Raw genomic sequence first — 22,920 nt, 5'->3', positions numbered from 1 at the left:
GTCTAGTCAACACAGCACAGCCTACATAGCTACAGACAAAATATTTTCAAGGTTAGAGTAATAGTATTCCATTTTATTTATAGGCATTTAATTATTACAGAGAGGCCCTAAAGACCTCTGGACCAACTGTGAAATCTCCCAGAAAGTTCTTTGAGAGAAGGAACTAGATTAACTATTTACATTTCATATGTCTGCTGCCTCTGTGCTGTCCCAGCACTTGTGACTTAATTTTTTTTTTTTTTTTTGCATACAGAGGTTATTCTAAACAGTTATTATAGACTGAAATGACAAGACGGTTACCCTAGGCTCTCTCTTACTCCGTATAATACATTATGCCCTTTTGTTCTCGAGATATATTACCATGATGAAATGATGTAAATTGCTTGTATAATTAAACCCAACAATTACTCTGCATTGAGAAAGCCAAGTCATTTTATTTTAAATAGTAAATAGGCTTAAAACGACCTCTGGGATTGGAAGAGCTCAAACAGATAAAAATAATTGGACACTGCAGCCTAATTTAGTTTCCTATAATCCCTTAGGATTATTCAAAAGCAATGCTTAAGTAGAGATAATAGGAGAAAGAAACAATTGTAAAGAAAGAAAAGAGAAACTGAGGGTGTTCAGAAATTATCCTGCATTCAAAAATTTTTAAATATCTAGTATATTCAATGTACTTTGTAGCTGTTTTATTCTTTATAGTAAAACTGTAGAGGTTTTTATATATTTAATTTCTGCTAATTTTTAAGTGCAAAGGAAAACTATTTTGACATAGTAAAAAATATGAGTTTAGGTAACACAGAAGGACTAAGCAGAAAAAGCATTTGGATTTAAGTCAGGAAACTATACTCCTGGTTTTAATACAAACTGTAAATCTGAACTTTGTAAGATTTGGGGGAGTGTTAATTTTTTTCTTACAAAAGAGATTATTTTATAAAGGCTTTTAAGATATGAGTCTTCCATCTTTAACATTCTATGATTCTAAAATAAATCTGTAACTTCAGAAGAAGAGAAATTGCGGTCCAATAAATGCCTCTGAGCAATAGAATACAGAATAATTTTGGTTAGGTCTAGATGAAAAATAAAACATGACAGAAAAAGAAAAAAACTCTAACCTACATAAGACAATCTTAATTTGGAGGAAGCACTCTATTAATGAAACCAAGTTAACTGGCAATAACAAAATACACTCTTTTACTTTTGGTTAATATAGCTAATGGTAAGAGAAGGATTTTGACTGTAATTACTGAGAGAAAAAGGGAAATGAGCCTGGAGAGAAAATACAGTAATTCCAAATAGGATAGAACTAAACAGAATCTCCACTGAACTGTGGTGACTACCAAGGCCATAATGATGACAAAAATCTTGTCTATGAAGTAGTCATATTCACATTGCTAAACACAAAAACAGTGACAGAGAATACAATCAACTTTTGGAGTTTAAAAGCCTAAGGAAATGATGATAATTACAATAGAAAGTCCTGTTATAAAACACTTACTAGGTTAGGTAGTTGGACCAATATGTTTTACCTTTTTTATCATTTTAATCAATCCTCAAACTGATACTACTATTAGCAAAATCTTGTAAAAGGGAAACTGAGGCTTCTTTTAAGTAATTTGCCCAAGGATGCTCAGGGAGAAAGTATCAAAGCCATAATTTGAACCGAGGATATCTGACTTCAGGGATATGGCGAATCTCAATTTAATCTAACCTGTTTTCTCAAGAGGAAATGAGGTCCACAGAATTAAGTCACACAACTGGCTAGGAGCAATTTAACACATATTTTGTGATTTGTTCTCTTAATATTTCATGTATTCTCATATCTTCCTAATTATATGCACCTAAGGAAAATTTTAGCTTTTGTTTATAAAATACTATTTATTATCTGTTTATGTTTTTTATGTATGTTTGTAATTCACCTAATTCAAGATGGGAAGGTGTTCTCAATTATTGTTACTCAAACATCTTGGTCCCATAAAATTGAAGAGGATAAATGAGAATAGGCTTTTAAACATTTAAAAAAAATACTTATAAGCTGCCATAATAAAATAAATGATTAGTTTTAAAATATGGAAAATTTAAGTTGGGGAATTAATCAAACTTGTTATTTTCTATGAATACAGAAATAGGAAAAACACATTCACTTGGCATTCAGGATAAGTCGATTGGCATGTGGCATACGGTATGTAGTATGTTTTTCATAAAATGTTCAAGGGGAGATTAAAATCAAAGGACTAGAGTGTTTTTTAACAAAAGCAACTGCAGTGAATTTAGTATTACACTAATAATCACATTAAAATATAATTGTATTTTTTCACACACACTCCTTTATTTCTCCTAACCTCTAAACAAAAGAAAAAAATAGAATGGGAAAAAATATAATGCTTGTATATCTATACACAAGTGCTTGGGGGTAGTGGTTGTGAAGGGGTAAATGACACATGAGAAAAATGAACAGGCTAAATCTAGCCAGACATTATAATCCTTCACTGATCCCTAAAGGGCACTAATAATATGTAAATGTGTGAATTAGAAAACACATTCAAGGCTGTTGATAAACTTGATAGGATAATCAGCACAGGCTGACAGACTAATGAAACTGATGAACTGATAGGGCAGCTTATCTCCTGGGTCATTTTTTTTCTTGTCAAATGGATGCTAATCAAAATGTATCAGGAGCTAGAGCCAACACTTGGGGGATTTAACCCATTTTGATTAGGAGGTGAATTCACTCTCTGAGAAAATTATAGTTTCCTGAACAACTGAAACTATAAAACCTGATTGGCTAACAGACCTTCACATAAAATTAAATAGAAGGCAGCCACCATAATCGTAGAAAAAATCTGGAATGTTAAATATTAAGACCCTCCCTTTAAAAATTGTTAGGGTGCTTTTCAGATTCTGGATGAAGCAATCATCTCCTTCTCTAATGGAAAATGAGACAAAAGATTAAGCAATAACCCCCAGGGACACACTTATCTTTTGCTGCCTGTGTGAGCTGAGCATCTGTGTAACCATATGAGAGACAGATCCCAAGGTACTGGCTGAATTTTCAAATTTATTCACATAAAATAATTGAATGAATTTCTGAAATAGCTAACTCTAGTGAACATCATCACCACTTTCCATTAACAACAGCAACAACAAAATACTACATGCGGTCTGTTGCCAAGAATCTTAGACACCTATCCTAATTTGAAGAAAAATGTCTCATTTGATAACTGAGGAAAACTGGGAATAAGGCCTTGGAAGCACTAGAACTAAGAATAAAATAATAAGCTAAAACCAAAGCTAGAGAAAGCAATTCTTTCAGCATTTATTTTGACACAAAAACATCTACCATTAAAATAAAAAAGTTAATCCAACTCATAAATCTACATATCCTAAGCACATGCTTTATGGACACGTATATTTCATTCATATAGATAGATTGATGGTGAAACGCTGAATAGTAAAAGGCATTGTTTTAATTTATAAAAATTTAATGGCAAGAATATATTTAATGAAGCTAAATTTTACCTTTTAGTAATTATACCAAAGAGGAAAAAAGTGACAATTAAAAAACATTCCAGTGTGCTGTTTAATATGATATTCAATCACTCCACAGGCAAACTGGCGGTGAGATTCCCAGAGACATGGAATAAATATTTTAACCTCTTCCAAATAATTTTGTTTTTCTGTTTACTGTCCAGTACTCCAGCCTATCTCTAAACTATTTCTAAATGTTCTGTCCTTTGTAAAAAAGAGAACGTGAGTGTTCTTGCCAGGTGTGTATTTTGTAGTTTGGGAGAGGTTTGGGATTTTTTTCTGCACTCAAGACATATAGCTACTATTAAATTCCTCAAATATAGAATGTAGAAGTGTACAATAATCCTGGAGATTATATAGTCTAATCTCATTTATTTTATATGCATGAGAGAGGACTAGAAATATTAAACAACTTCAGCAGGTTTAATGAAAAGGGAAAATCTGACTTTGCAATTTATGCTTTGGAATAAAAGAAATATTTGATTTGAGGACAAAATGCTTCTCTTCTCTTTATTATCTCCAAGCAGCAATATTAATTAATCATTAGGCCACCCTACTTTAGGGATTTTTTTCCAAGTGTCATATGCTGAATATGTGATTTGCAGTTGGAACCATCATCAAACAGCTGTAGTAACTACAAGGCAGACAAGGATCAATCACAGACGATAGATATTTTATTATAATTTCTCATTCTTGACCTCTTATACTCAGAAAAATCCATGGCTTAGATTTACATACTTTCTGATTAATAAGAATTAGGCAATTATTCAACATAAAACATCGAATAATTGTTGTAGCACAACTATTGTCTGCATAATCTTGTTTTTATTATTGATATTACTCTGAATTTAAAATTAAATTTTAATAAAAATTATGAATTCGATAAACTTCCTAAAATTAATGTATACTTTATTACTATTATTGAAAAATTACACATATATAGCTTATTTATTTCTACAGTCTCTAGAGTCTAGCTAATATTCCATACCCAGATGTTTTTGAGAGTCCTTTGCAATAATTCTGGGATATGACCAAGGTGTTGGGAATCGCTGCTTTAATGCATTTATTTGTCATGTCAGAATAAACATGCTCTGTCAGAATTTGAGTACGATGCCAGATTGTGAACGTTTCTTTTGTGAGGATTAATATGATTTATTAGAATTCCACTAAACACAAACATGGGTTTCTGTTTCTCCACAGGTCCCTGAAATATCAATTTAAAAGCGTTAATGTTTTACTTACCCATCATGTTGTACAAGCTCTGTGGGGCAAACTGCCTTGGCATTTTCTGAATTGCTTCCTTGTATACACTAAGGGCTTCCTAATTTATAAAACAAAAAAAGAGATAAATCATCACTAAAGTGCAGGGATCGTCATTGAGAATAAGACAATAACTTTCTTCCAACGTTAAAACCATCCACTGCTATTTCTAAATGGTTCACTAGAGAAAAATAATTGAACTGTCCTTTTGTGGCATACTATCTCAATTCCACCAATGAAAACACTCAGCCTAGGCCGGGCGCGGTGGCTCACGCTTGTAATCCCAGGACTTTGGGAGGCCGAGGCGGGCGGATCACGAGGTCAGGAGATCGAGACCACGGTGAAACCCCGTCTCTACTAAAAATACAAAAAAAAATTAGCCAGGCGTGGTGGCGGGCGCCTGTAGTCCCAGCTACTCGGAGAGGCTGAGGCAGGAGAATGGCGTGAACCCAGGAGGCGGAGCTTGCAGTGAGCCGAGATCGCGCCACTGCACTCCAGCCTGGGCGACAGAGAGAGACTCCGTCTCAAAAAAAAAAAAAAAAAGAAAACACTCAGCCCAGTCAGTGAAGAATGCCATAGCTTAACGAGGCATCGAATGTTAGCAATGCTCTTTTAATACAAATTTTCTAGTTCATACAGATTACTCAACTAAAAAACCAAAAAAACTATATATATATTTGAAAGTCACCCATTAGTCATCCAAAGTGCATAATTACTTTAAGTCAGGAAACCTGGTAGGATCTAATATAATGTCAGCTAACAAATCTTCCAGCTCTTGAGACCCACTGAAATTACTAAATGCAATTATTTTAAAAGTGTATCTTCATCCTTATAGTATAGTTTTAATACATTGTGTAAGAGTACGTGAGTGGGAGGGCAGGGGAAAGCAGTTTGAAGGAGAGAGAGGGGCAATAAGGAACTTATGCAAGCAGGCTTCCTGTCAGGGGAAGGGAGGACCAGTCTGGGTCACCTCCTAACTTACTGTGCACCATCCTGATACACCACTGTTTCTTTTCCCTCAGTTAAGAAATAATAAAATTAAATTTTATTTCATAATAGTTTTTTAAAGAATTAAGAGAAATGGGTGGCATTTATATCAAATCACTTCCCTAATATTAAAAGTACGAAGAATATATTTCTTAAAATATCAAACACTGGGCATAGGGTAACAATTCTAGAAACTGTGTCTTGGATCATCCAACCAAAGAAATGGTGAGCAAAGAAGCTCGAGAAACATTACATGTTATTTCTCCATTCTTGAATAGTCACAATACATACTGACATACCATAATTGCTCTGAGAAACTCACAGGAAAGAAATCTATTCAATTTTTATTTAGCAGAAGCTTTTTCTAAACAAATTTGATCAAAAAACCCTTCTAATGTCATCATGTATTAGTTTCTCAAAGGACAATAATTTAACGTGTATACACATTAGTTGTTCAAAGGACATAGGCTCAAAGGAGGCTGTAGGTTAGAAAACACTGAGACTAGATCAGAACAAGGGGGAGGGAAAAGGATAGAGAGGCATTGGCCAGACCTCATAGTGTCCCTGCTCATGATACAGCTTTCCCAGGTTGTACAAACAACTGGTAACAGAGCTCTTGTGTGCATGAGGGTCCTTTAGGTTTTCATCTGGGATCTCTGAACACTTTAAGAATGTCCGTCGGGCTTCTTCCGTCCTTCCTTGGTTCATTAGAATAATACCGGTATTTAAATATGCAGCTGAGGGGGAAAAGTGGAAAAAAAAGTGTGAGAAGAGATATGCACTGGAATAAAATAAAGTTTTCTTTGTTTCAATTTGGTTTCTGTGGTTTAGTGCTCATTAAAAAAGAAAAAAATACTTATGACACAAATACTCATGGGATCAATGGTAGTGAAACTGCAAATATCACTGCAAAACATATGAAATAGTGTCTGCCAGCAAGAAATTCCAAATATTTTAAGCTTAAAATATAGTTGAGTAAAAGTTATAGCTATCATAATTTTTTAAATGATCAATTTTTTAAATGACATTAAAGTATGATGCCTTTGAAAGAGATATAATTGTTAGAGGTTCATAATTTGATTAGCAAGTATTCAGAAATAAGAGCACCAAGTGTTTTCTCAGTGAGGCTGTAAATTAAGAGTTATAATTTTCAAATATGGAAAGAGGTATAAAAAAATAAAATCTTGAGTATTACTTACAAGCCAGGGTAGGCCTGCTCCCAATGGCCAATTTGTAATAATGTAGTGCTTCTGCAAACCTGCTGTTCTCCTGGAGAAGTAGCCCTCTGCATGAGGAAAACAGAAATTTAGAGAAAGGACTGTATTATTATATATAAAACCACAAATTTTTATTTTATGTTCCAAAAATAAAAACTGTTAACAACGCAGTAAAAATGCTAACCTGGTAGTATAAAAATAAATTCTAAATATAAGGAAATGATTCCTCAGGAGGGAACATACTGGATAGGTATCAGTTGCATTTGTGCTGCATTAGAAAGTACTAGGAGGTATTTTCTAAAAGCCTTTTACCACCACTGAACTTTTCCCTTTTCTAGCTGTCTTTTCTCTCCCACTAGAATTACTAACCACCTGGATTTCTTCTTGGAGCATGCACATTTTCCCATCACTTCGGAAATGAAGCTTGCCTAAGGCAGTGAGATATGTATATATGGAAACATGAGATGCCTCTCTCACTAGCTGTGTTGCTTGGGAAATATTGGTGCTTGGCTGCCTGAAAGGCAAAAGGTAGTCTGGCTCGATAGCAAAAAGAGAGTCAGAGTTTAATCAGATGCCAAAAAAAGAACAACAACAAAAAAGACTGAAGGCTATCAACATCACCCTTTTCTTGATATTTGGATTGAGTTGAATAAGATTGGATTTGAGAACACTGTGCAAATTTCAGTTCACTGTTGTGAAAAACATCTTTCTCTGCAGACCCCAAGATTCCATAGGCTTCCCTAGAAGGCTCTAAGGTAGTAACTGCATGTAATATCTCAGCCATGCCAGAACCCACCCTCATGACCGAATGAAATCAATTACAGGCATGTCTATGAAAACAAGGTGTTGGAGAATTGAACTAAGTTCAAAAAGCTCGCACAGAGGGCTTTTTGGACTATCCCCATTCTCTTGTAATCAGTAAGTATCTTACAGACATTCCGCACATCTATTGAGCCTGAATACCGCTGTTATCATCTCAAATTGCAGACTCAACTTGGCAACTGCTGAGGTCTGTGAAAGGCTGGTAAAATGGAGGTCAGAGAAAAGAGAAGGCTACTAATAAAAATTTATTCTGTTAAGCATTTTAAAATACATTATTTAATGAGCATCTTGGGAAAATATTTAAAATTAAAGAATGCTCACTTGTGTCAAAAGCATACGTTAACAACTTCATTATTTCTCATAGCTGCTAAAAAGTCATCTGAAAAAGAATTCCCAAACACATTAAGATCACTTTCACATATATATATATATAAATTTGGACAGCAGTTAATTTGATCATGAAATTAACATGCTGTGCTGTCAAGTGTTCTTACGTGCTGCTAGGAACAAGAGAGAATAAGCTTCCTGCAGTAGTTAAGCATTTGTGGAAATGGTCAGTTTCATTCAAACATAGGTAAAATTGATAAAGAGGATGAACAAATTTTTAAAAAGGAATAATACTATTTATGACAATAATTTTATTGACATAATGCTTTCCCATTAATTAAACTCATACATATTAGTTAACTTCTGAAACTTATCTACAACCTTAAATGTCTTCATGGCTTTGCTTTAAAATTCAGATAAAGAAAAAAAAATTCAGATAAAGAGGCGCATCTCCTTTGATAGAAGGGTAAGGACACCAGGGGAGAAATACCATCTAGATATTTAATTCTATTTTTTCTAGCTTCTTTAGAAATTAAAATCCTTCAATCAACCCCTCTTTGTCCAATATCTTCAGCTGCTTTTACCATACAGTTTTCTTTTCTTAAGACTACAAAAATGTCCATGTACCTCTTAGACATAGGAGAAGAAAACACCCCTATAACCTTTATTCATTCTTGTATCCACCTCTAACTACTGCTTATGATTGTTCTTCCCTTCAAAGCCATATTTTCTTTAAGAATGGTCTGTGGTGTATATGACCAATGCCCCAATCCCATTTACCCCTAAATCCTGTTTAGATTCTCTTCCCAAATTCCCCTGAAATGTCCTATTAAATTTCTACCAATTATCAAACCCCCAAAATAGTGCACTTATGTGAAACTCCACTCAACTACTACACCTCAGACTACTCAATTCACCTTCCTTCCTGAAGCTCTGTATTTCCTGGGCTCCTGGGAGACCCGTCTCTTCTTGAGACCTTCCTACACAGAATGAAAAAGAAAATGTCTCTTTATTCATGAACTCCTTTAAAAGGAGCTGGTGTTTTACAGGATTTTGTACTTGTCTCTAGGAATAAATACAGTCTCGATGGATAACTACAGTCTGCATGACATCATGCATAAATGTGGCTCATGTACATGCTGACTGCTCACAATTTTGAAAAAATGATCTCCCTCCTGACATCCAGATCTGCTTTCGAAAGCTGACTGAGCCACATCAAGACAGAGGCTCACTGAAATTTCAAAATCAATACATCCAAAATATGAATTCAGTATCTCCCACCTAAAAATAAATAAATGAAATAAATAAAATAGGGAAAAATCTTTGTAATTAACACAATCATTCACTCCAGTTGCTAAAATGAGAAACATGATTATCAGTCTTAGGTCTTCACTTATCTTCACAATTCCATGTTTTGCCTCCTAAGCCCACCTATTCTTATTTTCTAAGACTCTTTACTTTGCCCCTCAAGGTTTATCTTTATGCCTCTCTCAGAGCCCTTTTTATCTTGTCTGTCACTTGAATAATGGCAATAGCCCACTAATTAGTCTCCACCTAATTTCATTCCTAAAGGGCAAATATGCTATTAGGATAGATGGAATGAACATGAAGGGAATGAGCACATATCTCTGACAATGTATCCAAAGCCCATAGACATTGAAAACTGATGTACTTAGCCTCATGGGATTCCCAGTGCTGACAGACTATATTCCTGTCATCACCCAATTCATAAAATATACAAAGAAGAAAAAAATGATAAATAGTATAATAAACACACTAGGACAACCCTGTTCTGCCTGCCTTATTCTTGTGGGAAGGGGGCGGATCCTAGTCACTCAGAGGAATTCAGCAAGTCATTTCCAGGAATATATATATATACATATATATATATACACATACTGTGAGTCTTTGAATTAGAATATCATCATCCTCTACATAATCTGAATAAAGTTAGCAATGGAGTGAGTCTAAGATAGATGAGTAATGTGACTGATTTCTTATGGGCTAAGGATTTAATTGAACATTAACTATGCCCAAGAATGGATGCTGCGAATGTGAACAAGACAGAGTTGCACTCACCTATGGATGCAAAATCTACTGAGGGAGACAAATAAGAAAACAAATGGTGTAGAAAATTACTGTACTGGAGGACAGAGGACCAACATTACCCAGCCCAGGAATGGACAAGGAAAGGTCTGGAGTCCAAATAATACTGGTAGACGCTGAAAGCACCCCACAGTAAAAAGAGTTATCAGCTCCACATTACAAAGGGAGAAAGAGAGGCTCACAGAATTAACCAACTCCCTCTAGTTATTATGATTAATAAGAGGCAAAGCCAGAATTAGAACAGTTTCCGATACTAAATCTCATGCTCTTTCTAGAAGGAAAAGAGAAAAGAGATGAAATAGTTCAATTCCAGGTACATGTGTGCTCGGTTATGTTTCTTTTTGCTGTAAAACTTTCCAAATTTTATATAATGTTAATTTGCGTTGATACACTGAAAAGGAGTCAAGTGACATTTTGGAAGTTCTGGATAAATTTGGGCCAATTCTAGCACTGTTATGACTAGGGTTCTGTTAGTGTTGTTTTCCAGATTGATAAAACCCTTTTTTATTTTACTGATAACATGATAGACAGATAGAAATCCTTCATGTTACAATAGTTACAATAATAATAATAACCATAGGGGCAGAGAAACTTATTCAGCACTTAGAATGTATGCAGCATTTTACATATATTACTTGATTATTCAACAATAATCTTAAGAGGTAGGATATTATTATTTTCTTCATTTTGCACATAATGAACCTTGGGCAAGAAAAAGTTAAGTAACATACCTAAGGTCAAACAACAGGTAAGAAGGTCCCAAAATTCAAGCCTAATAGCCTGGATATACATGAGGACCTGTAATTAATAAATCATTCATACTGAAGGCTTTTTATGACTTTTCACGACTGATTAAAAATGACATAGTCTGTTTACATGCAGATCATGTCCAAATCTTCTGGTTTCTATGTATATGAAAAACAGGAACACATTAAACATTTTTTTAAAATTAAAAAAAACAGATACCCATATATTTGTTAAAATTTTAATTTAGATTCAAGGGGTTCATGTACAGGTTTGTTACATGCATATATTGCATGATGCTGTGGTTTCGGGTACAACTGATCCCATCACCCAGGTACTGAGCATAGTACCAATTAGTTAATTTTTCAACCATTGCTCCCCTCCCTCTCTTCCTCCCTCCCTCTCTGCTCTAGTAATCCCCAGTGTCTTTTATTGCCATCTTATGGCCATGAGTATCCAATATTTAGCTGCCACTTCCAAGTAAGAACATGCAGTATTTGGTTTTCTGTTCCTGCATTAACCTCCTTAGGATAATGGCCTCCAGCTGCGGCCATGTTATGGCAAAATACGTAATTACATACTTTTTATGGCTGTGTAGTATTCCTTGGTGATTTACCCCCTTTTCTTTACCCAGTCCACCATTAACAGAACCTAGATTGATTCCACGGCTTTGTTATTTTGACTAGTGTTGCAATGAACATGCGAGTGCATGTGTCTTTTTGATAGAATGAGTTATTTTCCTTTGGGTATATACCCAGTAACAGGACTGCTGGGTCAATGGTAGTTCTGTTTTAAGTTCTTCGAGAAATCTCCACACTGTTTTTTTAAGTATTCTCTTTTCTTCATTGTCTCACCAGCATCTATTGTTTGTTTTGACTTTTTAAATAATAGCCATTCTGACTGGTGTGAGATGGTATCTCACTGGTTTTGATTTGCATTTCTCTGATGATGAGTGATGTTGAGCATTTTTTATGTTTGTTGGCAGCTTTCATGTCTTCTTTTGAAGTGTCTGCTCATATCTTTCTTTTTTTGTTGTTTTTAATGGTGTTGTCTTTTGCTTGTTCAATTATTGACATTCCTCATAGATTCTGGATATGAGACCTCTGTTGGATGCATAGTGTGCAAACATCTTCTCTCATTTTGTAGGCTGTCTGTTTACTCTGTTGATAGTTTCTTTTGCTGTGCTGAAGCTCTTTACTGTAATTAGGTGCTGCTTGTTAATTTTTGTTTTTGTTGCAATGTCTTCTGAGGACTTGGTCAGAAATTCTTTCCCAAGGCTTATGGCCAGAATGGTGTCTCTTAGGTTTCCTTCTAGGATTCTTATAGTTTGACGACTTACACTTAAATCTTTAATCCACCTTGAGTTAATTTTTTATATATGGTGAAAAGGAGGGATCCAATTTGATTTCATGCATATGGCTAGCCAGCTATCCCAGCATTACTTATTGAACAGCAAATCCTTTTCTCATTGCTTATTTTGGTCAAATTTGTCGAAGGTCAGATGGCTGTAGATGTGAGACTTTATTTCTGGATTCCAGATTCTGTTCCACTGGTCTATGTGTCTGATTTTGTATGAGTACCATGCTGTTTTGGTTATGGCAGCCTTATAGTAGAGTTTCAGGTTGAATAATGCAATGCCTCTGGGTTTGTTCTTTTTGCTTAGAATTACTTTGGCTATTCAGGCTCTTTTTTGGTTCCATATATTAGAATAGTGTTTTTCTAATTCTGTGAAAACTGACATTGGTAGTTTGATAGAAATAGCACTGAATCTGTAAACTGCTTTGGGCAGTATGGCCATTTTAATGATATTGATTCTTCCAACTCATGAGCATGGAATGTTTTTCCATAGTTTGTGTCATCTGTGATTTCCTTCAGCAGTGTTTTGTAGTTTTACTTGTAGAGATCTTTCACCCCCTTGGTTAGAAATATTCCTATTTTTTTTCTGTATATGGCTATTGTAAATGGGATTGCATTCTTTATTTCCCTCTCAGCTTGAATATTATTCATGTACAGAAATGCTACTGACTGTTTTACATCAATTTTTGTATCATGAAACTTTATTGAAGTAATTTATCATTTCCAGTAGCCTTTTGGCAGAGTCTTTAGGGTTTTCTGAGTATAGATTAATACTATCAGTAAAGAGTTAGTTTGACTTCTTTTCCTACTTGGAGGCCTTTTATTTCTTTCTCTTGCCTGATTGGTCTGGCTAGGTGTGCCAGTACTATGTTGAATAGGAGTGGTGAGAGTCAGCATCTTTTCTTATTCCAGTTCTCAAAGAGAATGCTTCCAGTTTTTGTCCATTTAGTATGATGTCGGCTGTGGGTGTGTCAAAGATGGCTCTTAATATGTTGAGGTTTGTTCCCTCAATGTCTAGCTTCTTGAGGGTTTTATTATAAAGGGCTGATAAATTTTATTGAAAGTTTTTTCTGCATATACTGAGATAATCATATAATTTTTGTTTTTAATTATACTTATGTGGTGAATCACATTTTTTTGATTTGCACATGTTGAATCAAGCTTGCATCCCAGGAATGAAGCCTACTTGATCATGGTGAGTTACCTTTTTAACATACTACACAATTCAGTTTACTCGTATTTTACTGAAGATTTTTGTGTCTATGTTCATTAGGGATATTGGTCAGTAGTTTGGTTTTTTTTTGTTTTTTTTTTTTTTTTTGAGACAGACTCTTCCTCTGTCACCTAGGCTGGAGTATAGTGGTGTGATCATAACTCACAGAAGCCTTGATTTTCCAGGCTCAAGCGATTCTTCTGCCTCAGTAGCTGGGGCTACAGGTGTGCGCTACCACACCTGGGTAAACTTTTTGATTTTTAGTAGAGATGAGGTCTTGCTGTATTGTTCAGGCTTGTCTTGAACAACTGAGGGCAAGCGATCCTCTCACCTTGGCTTGCCAATGTATTGGGATTACTGGCATGAGCCGTTGTGCCCAGCCTGGTTTTCTTCCTTGTGTCTTTGCCAGGTTTTGGTATCAGGGTGATGCTGGCTTCATGGAATGAGTCAGGGAGGAGTCCGACCTCCTTGATTTTTTGGGATAGTTTTAGCAGAATTAGTACCAGTTCTTTGTATATCTGGTAGAATTCAGCTGTGACTCTATTTGGTCCAGATCTATTTGGTAGCTAAGTTTTTGTTTTTTGTGTTTTTCTTTTTTTAATTACTGACTCAGTTTCCAAAGTCAGTATTAGTCTGTTCAGGTTTTTATTTCTTCCAGGTTCAATTTTGTGAAACTGTGTGTTTCCAGGAATTTATCCATTTCCTCTGGATTTTCTAGTTTGCTTGCATAGAAGTGTTCATAATAGTCTCTGAGGATCTTTAATATTTCTTTGTACTTATTTGTATTCTGCACCAACCTAATATCGTCCCTCTTTTTTTCTTTGTTAATCTCGCTAGTGGTCTATAGATCTTCTTTATCCTTTAAAAAAAACAACTTTTGGGTTCATTGATTCTTTTAGATTTTGGGTCTCAAATTCATTCAGTTCTGTTTTGACTTTTGTTATTTCCTTTCTTCTTCTGCCTTTGCAGTTAGCTTGCTCATGTTTATCTAGTTTAGGTGTGATGTTAGATCATTAATTTAAAATCTTCCTAGCCTTTTGAGGTAGGCATTTGGGACTATGAACTTTCTCTTAACACTGCTTTTGCTGTATCCCAGAGACTTTAGTATGTTGCATCTTTGTTTTCATTTACTTAAAAAACTTCTGATTTCGGTTTTAATTTCGTTGTTTAACCAAAAGTCATTCAGGAGCAAGTTGCTTAATTTCCATGTAATACTGTGGTTTTGAGAGATCTCCTAGGTAATGATTTTATTTTTATTCCAAGAGTGGTCCAAGAGTGTGGGTGGTATGATTTCAGTTTTGTCTTTAATTTAGTGAGATCTGCTTTATGGCCAAGCATGTACTCGATCTTGGGTGATGTTCCATGTACAGATGAGAAGAATGTATATTGGGTGGTTTATTGGTAGCGTATTCTATAGATATCTATCAGTCCAGTTGGTCTAGTGTTGAATCTAAGTCCAGAATTTATTAGTTTTCTGCCTCAATGATCTGTCTAACATTGTCAGTGGGGTGTTGAAGTCTCCCACTATTATTGTGTGGCTATGTCTTTTTGTAGGTCTAAAAGTACTTGTTTCATGAATGTGGGTGCTCCAATGTGGAATGCATACATATTTAGGATAGTTAAGTCTTCTTGTTGAACACTTTATCATTATGGAATGTGCTTCTTTGTACTTTTTTTACTTATGCTCATTTAAAGTCTGTTTTACCTGGCCAGGCGCAGTGGCTCATGCCTGTAATCCTAGTATTTTGGGAGGCAAAGGCGGGTGGATCACCTGAGGTCAGGAGTTCAAGACCAGTCTGGTCAACATGGTTAAACTCCATCTCTACTAAAAATACAAAAATTAGCGAGGCATGGTGGTGGGCGCCTGTAATCCCAGCTACGTGGGAGGGAGGCTGAGGCAAGAGAATCACTCGAACCTGGGAGATGCAGGTTGCAGTGAGCTGAGATCATACTATTGTACTCTAGCCTGGGTGACATCGACTCTGTCTCAAAGAAATAAATAAAGTAAGTCTGTTTTATCTGATAGAAGAATAGTGACTCTTGCTCTTTTTTGTTTTCTGTCTGCATATTACATCTTTCTCCAACCCATTACTATGAGCCTGTGGGTGTCATATTATGTGTGAGATGTTTCTCTTGAAGATAGCAGACATATATATATATATTTATATATATATATATATTTTTTTCATTCCACTTGCTACTCTGTGCCTAAGTGGAGGGTTTAGACCATTTACATTAATGATTAATATTAATATGTGAGGTTCTGATCCTATCATGAAGTTATTAGTTTGTTGCTTTGTAGTTTCTATTGTGTGGTTGTTTTATAGGGTCTGTGGGCTATATACTTGTGTGTTTTTGTGGTAGCAGGTATCATTATTTTGTTTCCATGTTTAGAACTCAAGGATTTCACATAAGGTTGATATAGTGGAAGAACATATTTTAATGTGGCAGTAAGTCCATATCATACGGAGTTGCCTGAAAATTAAGAAAACCGCCCATGCTATATACTAATGTGAATTTAAAGTGCCTTTTGGGGTTTTGGGGGAGAAATTGAAAAAAAAAATATTTCCAGTCTCCTAAATTATAAGTAATAAGGTCAATTTTATGTATCTATGTGTAGGTGGATATTATTACAGTATTTTTAAAAGAATATTTTATTTCTCAGATTTCTCCTCTAATGATTTATCTTTTAGAACAACAGACAATGAAATTAAGCAGCCAGTGATGAAAAAAAATTACTGGGGAAAGAGAAAGAATCAGTATTTGTTTTGGTCAAAGAAAGAAAATATACCTGGAGATATGAACTACTACTATTTCTAAGACCTAAATTCTAGAAAATCATGTTACTTAAAAAAAAAAACAACAAAATGTTCTCTTTTAAATCCTTTTATCTCTTTTTTTCCCCTGATCATGATCACATGTTCTAGTAATACTGCATGTGTAGTATTTCTTTTCCCTAGGAACATTTTGTCCATCTTTTTTCCCATCTCCCCTAACAACCCTGTCTTTGTCTAAGATAATATTTTATGAAATCACAATAATCTGGACACTTGATTAATGAAGAACAGTCAAACCCACAATAATAGTGGACTGGACAGAGCTGAACGCAAACATTAAATGTAAATAGGCATATGGGTCCCTAGGTGATCCTAAACATTGACAGAGAAAGAAGAGCAACATTTATTTAGCACAGTGATTCTCAATCAGGACTGACTTCCTCCCACCCCAGGGGATATTTGGCAATGTCTGGAGACATTTATGCTTGTCACAACTTGGGGAATGTAACTGGCATTTAGTGGGTACAGTCCAGGAATGCTTTTAAACATCTTACAAGACATAGAACAGCCTTCCACAGCAAAGAAAAACCTAGCCCAAAATGTCAACAGCACTAAAGTTAAAAAACCCTGATTAGAATTTCTTATCAACTAACTACAATACATTTCTTCAGAAAATAAAGCCCTGTGTCTCTTCTAATCACACACACCAACTATACAAGAAGATAGACTACAGGAAAGCAAATTAAAAGGATTACATTATTTTTCATTAAACAGTCTAACCTACCATTTCTACTATTTTCACAAAGGTAAAAGAAAAATGAAATTTTCAAAAAATTAAAAAGAAAAGCACACCCTTTCCTACTTCTGACAATACATCTGACCAAATTGTCAGTGTCTCTGTAGTAAGACTGCCCTCTAGATAGAACTATAAAAACATCCAAATCCTTAAGTAAAGTGGCCTTTTGCCACTTGTTCTAACAAAGGTCTTAAAAAGTGGTTGAAATCTGAGAGATTCAAGTGTGGGTATGAATAAAGCACATCAGGAGATGAAACTATGCTTTTCAAGAGTACATATTTCAGTAACAAAGCTGATGCCCCTGCAACACGCAAGGGAAACAGGATCCTGCTTAACATGGAATCACATATCTTTAAAACCAGGGAAATACTGAAGGATAAATAGTTTCTTTCTTGCTTTGATTTCATTAAAGTGTAATGTGTGGCACTCTTACAATACATTAAGCATTGACGATGAGCTTACCAAATAATGAATAAATAATTTTTCAGTGAATTGTCTCACGGTGAAGATAGACAAGCAAACAATCACAATAGTGTGTAAAGAGGGTCATGATAAAATGTAAGGTGTTTTGGGAAGCCATGAAAGGAACACCTATCGAAGAGAACAGGTGAGGTGAAGTTCCTAGAGAAGATGAGAAAAAAAAGGACCAAGTCAGGAATGCAGACAAGAGCATTCCAGACAGATCAAGCCATGTGTACGAAAACTCAAGAGTTACAGAGGATAGCATTTTTCACCTAACAATAGCAATAATAACAGGCTTCATGAAAATAAAATGACAAAATCAATGTAGGAAGCATCTGAGAAACTAAAAAACTAAGACGACTGAAAATTAGGACTATATGACCAAGAATGAGTTTCAGTAATAAATAGTCTTGCTATTCCCTGGACAAAAAAAATCCTTAACAATCAAAATAAGTCAGATAACAATGTTTATAGGCAATGATTCACAAAATATTTTTAATGCCCAGTTATTTAAAAAGTATGTTCATTTTAAACTAAAAGATGTTTCTGAATTTCATTTCATTTGATTGTCCTTTAACACACATAAGGACTGTGAAACTAAGGTGTTTTTTTTTTTTTTTTTTCTCAGAGATAAAACATAAATTTTAGATATTTCACCTTTTTCCTAAGGTTATTTATGCATTTGAAATTTGCAGACTGAAATGAACCAACATTGGTTGTAGTCATATTTGAACTTTGCATTAATCCAAATTTCCTAATCAAATTTGCTTATTTAGCTAATGGCTTTAGTAATGAGATTTTACATAACCTAATTGTTAAATGTGATTACAGATGCATTTGCTCACTTTTTTTTCCAAGAATTACGCTTAGTTTTAAGCAACGTTTATAATATGACACTTGGAAAAATAAATCTTTAATCCCTATCATTCAACAGAACTGATAATTTAATAGCACGGTACACTCATAAAACACAAATGCTCCCAAATCTTGTTTGATAAAATAGATATGAGGCAAAATTCTCAAGTAACTACACTGGCAATAAACGGAATTAAATTTAAAATCCTTTTTAAATTCACTTACTGTAAATAAGTCGCTACTACTTGAATTAATTACAGTAATTCTAAAATTTAGAGAGACACAAGAGCTTAGGAATTAAGTACCTAATAAGCACTAGCCACTGTGTTGGAACTGAAAACATAAAAAGAACCACGATCAAACATGCAGCCAGGTTTGCTCATGTGACGAGCAGCACAAGAATCCTGCATTGCTTTAGGAAATCACCTGAAAGGAATGAGAGCGTTTCCTCCCTTACCCCACCTCTTTGCTGCTAGCTGTAAGGCAGAAGAAGTCCTGTGTTGAGGGAGGTAGAGGTCAAACCAAAACTAACACAAGCCCTGGACACTAAGCCCTTTATAAAACTGTCCAACCAGCAGGGACTGCACATCTCTGGACTCCCTTTTTATAAGACAGATTAAAAAAATGTGTAACTGGTTTAAGCTACCGTTATTTTGGGTTTCTTATCACTTGCCAACCAACCTCTTCCCAACTGACAAAATGCCATATGCGTTATTCGTGTTTTTAAACATGTATAATGCTGCCGGGCGTGGTGGCTCATGGATGTAATCCCAGGACTTTGGGAGGCCGAGGTGGGTGGATCACTTGAGGTCAGGAGTTTGAGACCAGCCTGGCCAAAGTGGTAAAACCTCATCTCTACTAAAAACAAACAAACAAAAAAACACCACACACAAAAATTAGCAGGGCATGGTGGCATGCACTTGTAGTTCCAGCTACTAGGGAGGCTAAGGCAGGAGAATCATTTGAACCCAGGAGGCAGAGGCTGCAGTGAGCCGAGATCGCACCACTGCACTTGAGTCTGGGCAACAGAGCAAGACTCTATCTCAAACAAACAAACCGTATATACACGTGTGTGTGTGCGTGTGTGTGTGTCTCTGTGTATATATAAAGTTATAACATATGTAACATCAAATATAGCTCTCATAGAGAAATTTTAATAAAAACTTCATTTAATTACATTTGAATAAATACAAAGTATAAGTTGTCTGGTTTTGAGTGATAACCAGATTAGACAACTGCCAAGAATAAAACTTGGAATTAAAATATTTAATTAAAATTAAATAATTTAAGAATGTAATACGTGTATGAAATTGGAACTCTTAAATTAAGCTCCTAGACATCAGAGTGGTCACAGATATCACTGTTTGCCCAAAAGAATAATGACATTAGTAGTATTTTTTTAAGGCATATGAATCCTCTTAATATTCAAATACTAGAAAGAGGGGAACTCAGAAATTATTAAGTAGAATAGAAATAGGTAGGATTTTCATCTCAGAAAAAAAAGTTCATTGAGATATAAGTTATTGAATTTGAGCTCCACAGGAGATACCAGAGACAAAGCTATAGTTTCCGGTCTCATGAGGCACTTCTGTGACTTTTAGGTTACCTTAGGATAACAGACTTTGTATTCAAGTACCAAGCAAAAGAATTCTCATTACTCATATATTTTTTTTTCTCAAATCATATACTCTATTTCTCTCCCTTTCTCTTTTCCTTAATTAAACTGTGTTAAATACTGGTTAAAAATGACATTTTAACTAAGATTGTTTTGGATAGAAAAGCACTAATAGAGGATGCAAATGTCAATGACCGACTTTCTTTAAAACACGTACTTTCGAGTTATTAGAAAAATGCTTAACACACTTGCTACGAAAGATATAATTGAATATATATTTTAAAATACTGCCACATTATTCTATGTGATTTTTGCATACCATACGTACTGTGAGCAAAATTAAAAGACGTACCCTTCTTTAAAAGGTTAAATTCCAGCTGGGCGTGGTGGCTCACACCTGTAATCCTAGCACTTTGGGAGGCCAAGGCGGGATTATTACCTGAGCTTAGGAGTTCAAGACTAGCCTAGGCAACGTGGTGAAACCCCGTCTCTACTAAAATACAAAAACAAAAAACAAAACAAAACAAAACAAAAATAGATGGGCATGGCAGCGTGTGCCTGTAGTCCCAGCTACTCAGGAGGCTGAGGCAGGAGAACTGCTTGAACCCGGGAAGTGGAGGTTGCAGTGAGCCAAGATTGTGCCACTGCACTCCAGCTTGGCGACAGAGCGAGACTCTGTTTCAAAAAAAAAAGTTACATTCCACTGGGTATTGAGCTAGTTGTTTCCCTGCTCTATACTTTCATTGAACTAAGAAAAACGGAAAAAAGGAGATGGACAGAAAAACCACCACCATGTCACACATAAACTAGGCAAATGAAGGCACATGATTCTATTACATAGGTCCCCAAAGCTGAAATCTGTTTCAGAGTGTGTCACTTGTGTCACAAAACTGCCAAGTAGGTGTCAGAAAATACAGTTAAGCCCTCTCTCTGTTTTCTTTCTTTTGACACAGACCTATTTGTTCTAAATTGAATTTTGTTTAGACTTGGACAACTAAATAAAGTATAATAATGCCACTCTTTCATAAAGAAGTTTTTTTTAAATTCTAACCTGTTAAATATGAAACACTAGGCATTCAATCTAAATGACTTTTTAAGTATTTCAGTTGGATTGCCAAAAACGTTATTCTTTAACATTATTAGAGAAATAACAAGTTGCAGCTTTTGAAAATAATGTTATATGAGTTTTTCCTTAGAGTCTAAAGAAAGAGAAACATATCCTCACTACAGTATCATTTGCTTAAAAATTTGTGAAGTCTTGATTAAATGGAGTATTCATTACAAAGGTGCTTCTCCTGAGATTGAACGTGGACTATGACATCTAAATAAGCCTTTATGTTCCATATTAGTCCATTACTACCTTTGTGACAGGTGGTGAACAAGATGCTTTACAACTATTATATATTTCTCACAAGGAACCCATAAAGGTATCAACCTTATCTTAAAATGAAGGGTTCAAAGATCAGAATGGTTAAGCAACTTAAATCTACGCAGCTAGTTGTTATTGTTGGATCTAGGATTCGGAGAACTACATTGTATATTAATATATGCATAATTTACTTTGTATCTATCTTTTGAATATATAACTAAGACTACATTTTCTTCCACATGTTAAAATAATAGGTGTGAATATATTTTCCTAGTTTAAAAACAGTACTCAACAGGAAGTAATAAAGATTAATACTTGCGGTTTAAGTTTTTCATATTATTTCTTTCCACCCTTGCAATTAGCAATACAAATTATTATTCTCTTTACTTTAGAGTCTAAAAATGAAGGGGGAGAATTTAAATAATTTGTCCATGATAATGTAGCTGGCAAGACTCAAGATGAGATTCAAATTCAGAGGCATCAGGCTTCAAATCACCAACACTGGGAATAGGTGCCTGCTTTTAGCTTAAGTATTAATACCCGCCCTTTCTCTCTGGTTCATGTACACACTGCTTCTTCATTATCTGAGTCAACAAATTTCTCTTCTTTTCTTATTTATACATGCACTTCCCAACATGTAAACATCTTGAATTTGCATCGTGTGATAAACTGCAGCCTCCCAATGACAGTCAACCTCTATTTTACCAAGAAATGCATCACAACCAATACACTTATAAAGGGGTTTCCTTGAGTTATTCTTGTGCTTTGGACTCAATCCTCTTCAGGGAAGTGGTTGCCAGTGAGTTAAGACATAGTCCCAAAATGGCACAGCCAGGGAACATTAAGAAATAGAATAAAATTACCAGCTAACAAACTCTTCAGATTTTATCATACAATTATATCAAATTTCTAGACATTATATTAATGTATTTTATATTATATAATGCAACTCAACCCAATGTTGCAGAAGAGGAACAAGGATTAAACAATTTGCCTAAGGTCAGACACAAGACCAATACATGAATGATTTGAAGCCAAGTCTGTTTAAAGCCAAAGACATGCTCTGAAGTATTTCACTGAGCTGCCTCCAAAGTACAAGGTTGCCAGATAATTTAATTAAAAAAAAAAAAAAAAAACTTTTCCCCTTTCCCCATTACCCTTCCCATGAAAACAAATAAGACTCTGGTAAGTCCATATATATCTTCTGGAATCACAGTCAAATCTCTTTCAAGTATTTCCTTCATCCTCTGGGAGAATTTTGATTTAAAACAAACAAAATTAAGAAATGAAAAGCATCTAACACAAGTTGAAGGCGCTAACCACAAATGATTTAACTTTAAACCTATATAGTGATTTACTATCTATTCTTTGCTAGTTACAGGTGCTATCCAACATGGATGTCTAATCTTTATGTAATTTCTTGGAGAAGAAACACCTATCAGTTGGAGAGTGTGTAATCACTGCAGAGGCACTCCTACGCTGGAAT

General features: G+C 35.0%; 1 protein-coding gene across 7 annotated transcripts in view; it reads right to left on the bottom strand.

The window, feature by feature from the left end:
* TMTC2 (transmembrane O-mannosyltransferase targeting cadherins 2) overlaps positions 1–22,920 on the bottom strand; it is a 462,711-nt gene that overhangs the window by 176,453 nt on the left and 263,338 nt on the right. For all 7 annotated transcript variants that reach the window (XR_008650321.2, XM_063615121.1, XM_055239351.2 and 4 more), the window contains exons 5-7: positions 6,975–7,060; positions 6,328–6,512; positions 4,771–4,849 (exon numbers count right to left, since the gene is read on the bottom strand). Coding sequence is in view for 6 of the 7 variants with exons in the window: in XM_063615121.1 (XP_063471191.1) it covers positions 4,771–4,849; positions 6,328–6,512; positions 6,975–7,060 (350 nt within the window). In the remaining variant the exon portion in view is untranslated. The remainder of the gene's footprint in view (positions 1–4,770; positions 4,850–6,327; positions 6,513–6,974; positions 7,061–22,920) is intronic.

Source organism: Symphalangus syndactylus, chromosome 13, assembly GCF_028878055.3.
Source record: "Symphalangus syndactylus isolate Jambi chromosome 13, NHGRI_mSymSyn1-v2.1_pri, whole genome shotgun sequence".
Taxonomy (NCBI): Eukaryota; Metazoa; Chordata; class Mammalia; order Primates; family Hylobatidae; genus Symphalangus; species Symphalangus syndactylus.
The sequence above is the reverse complement of the archived record's forward strand: the minus strand, read 5'-3'. Positions and strand labels throughout refer to the sequence as shown.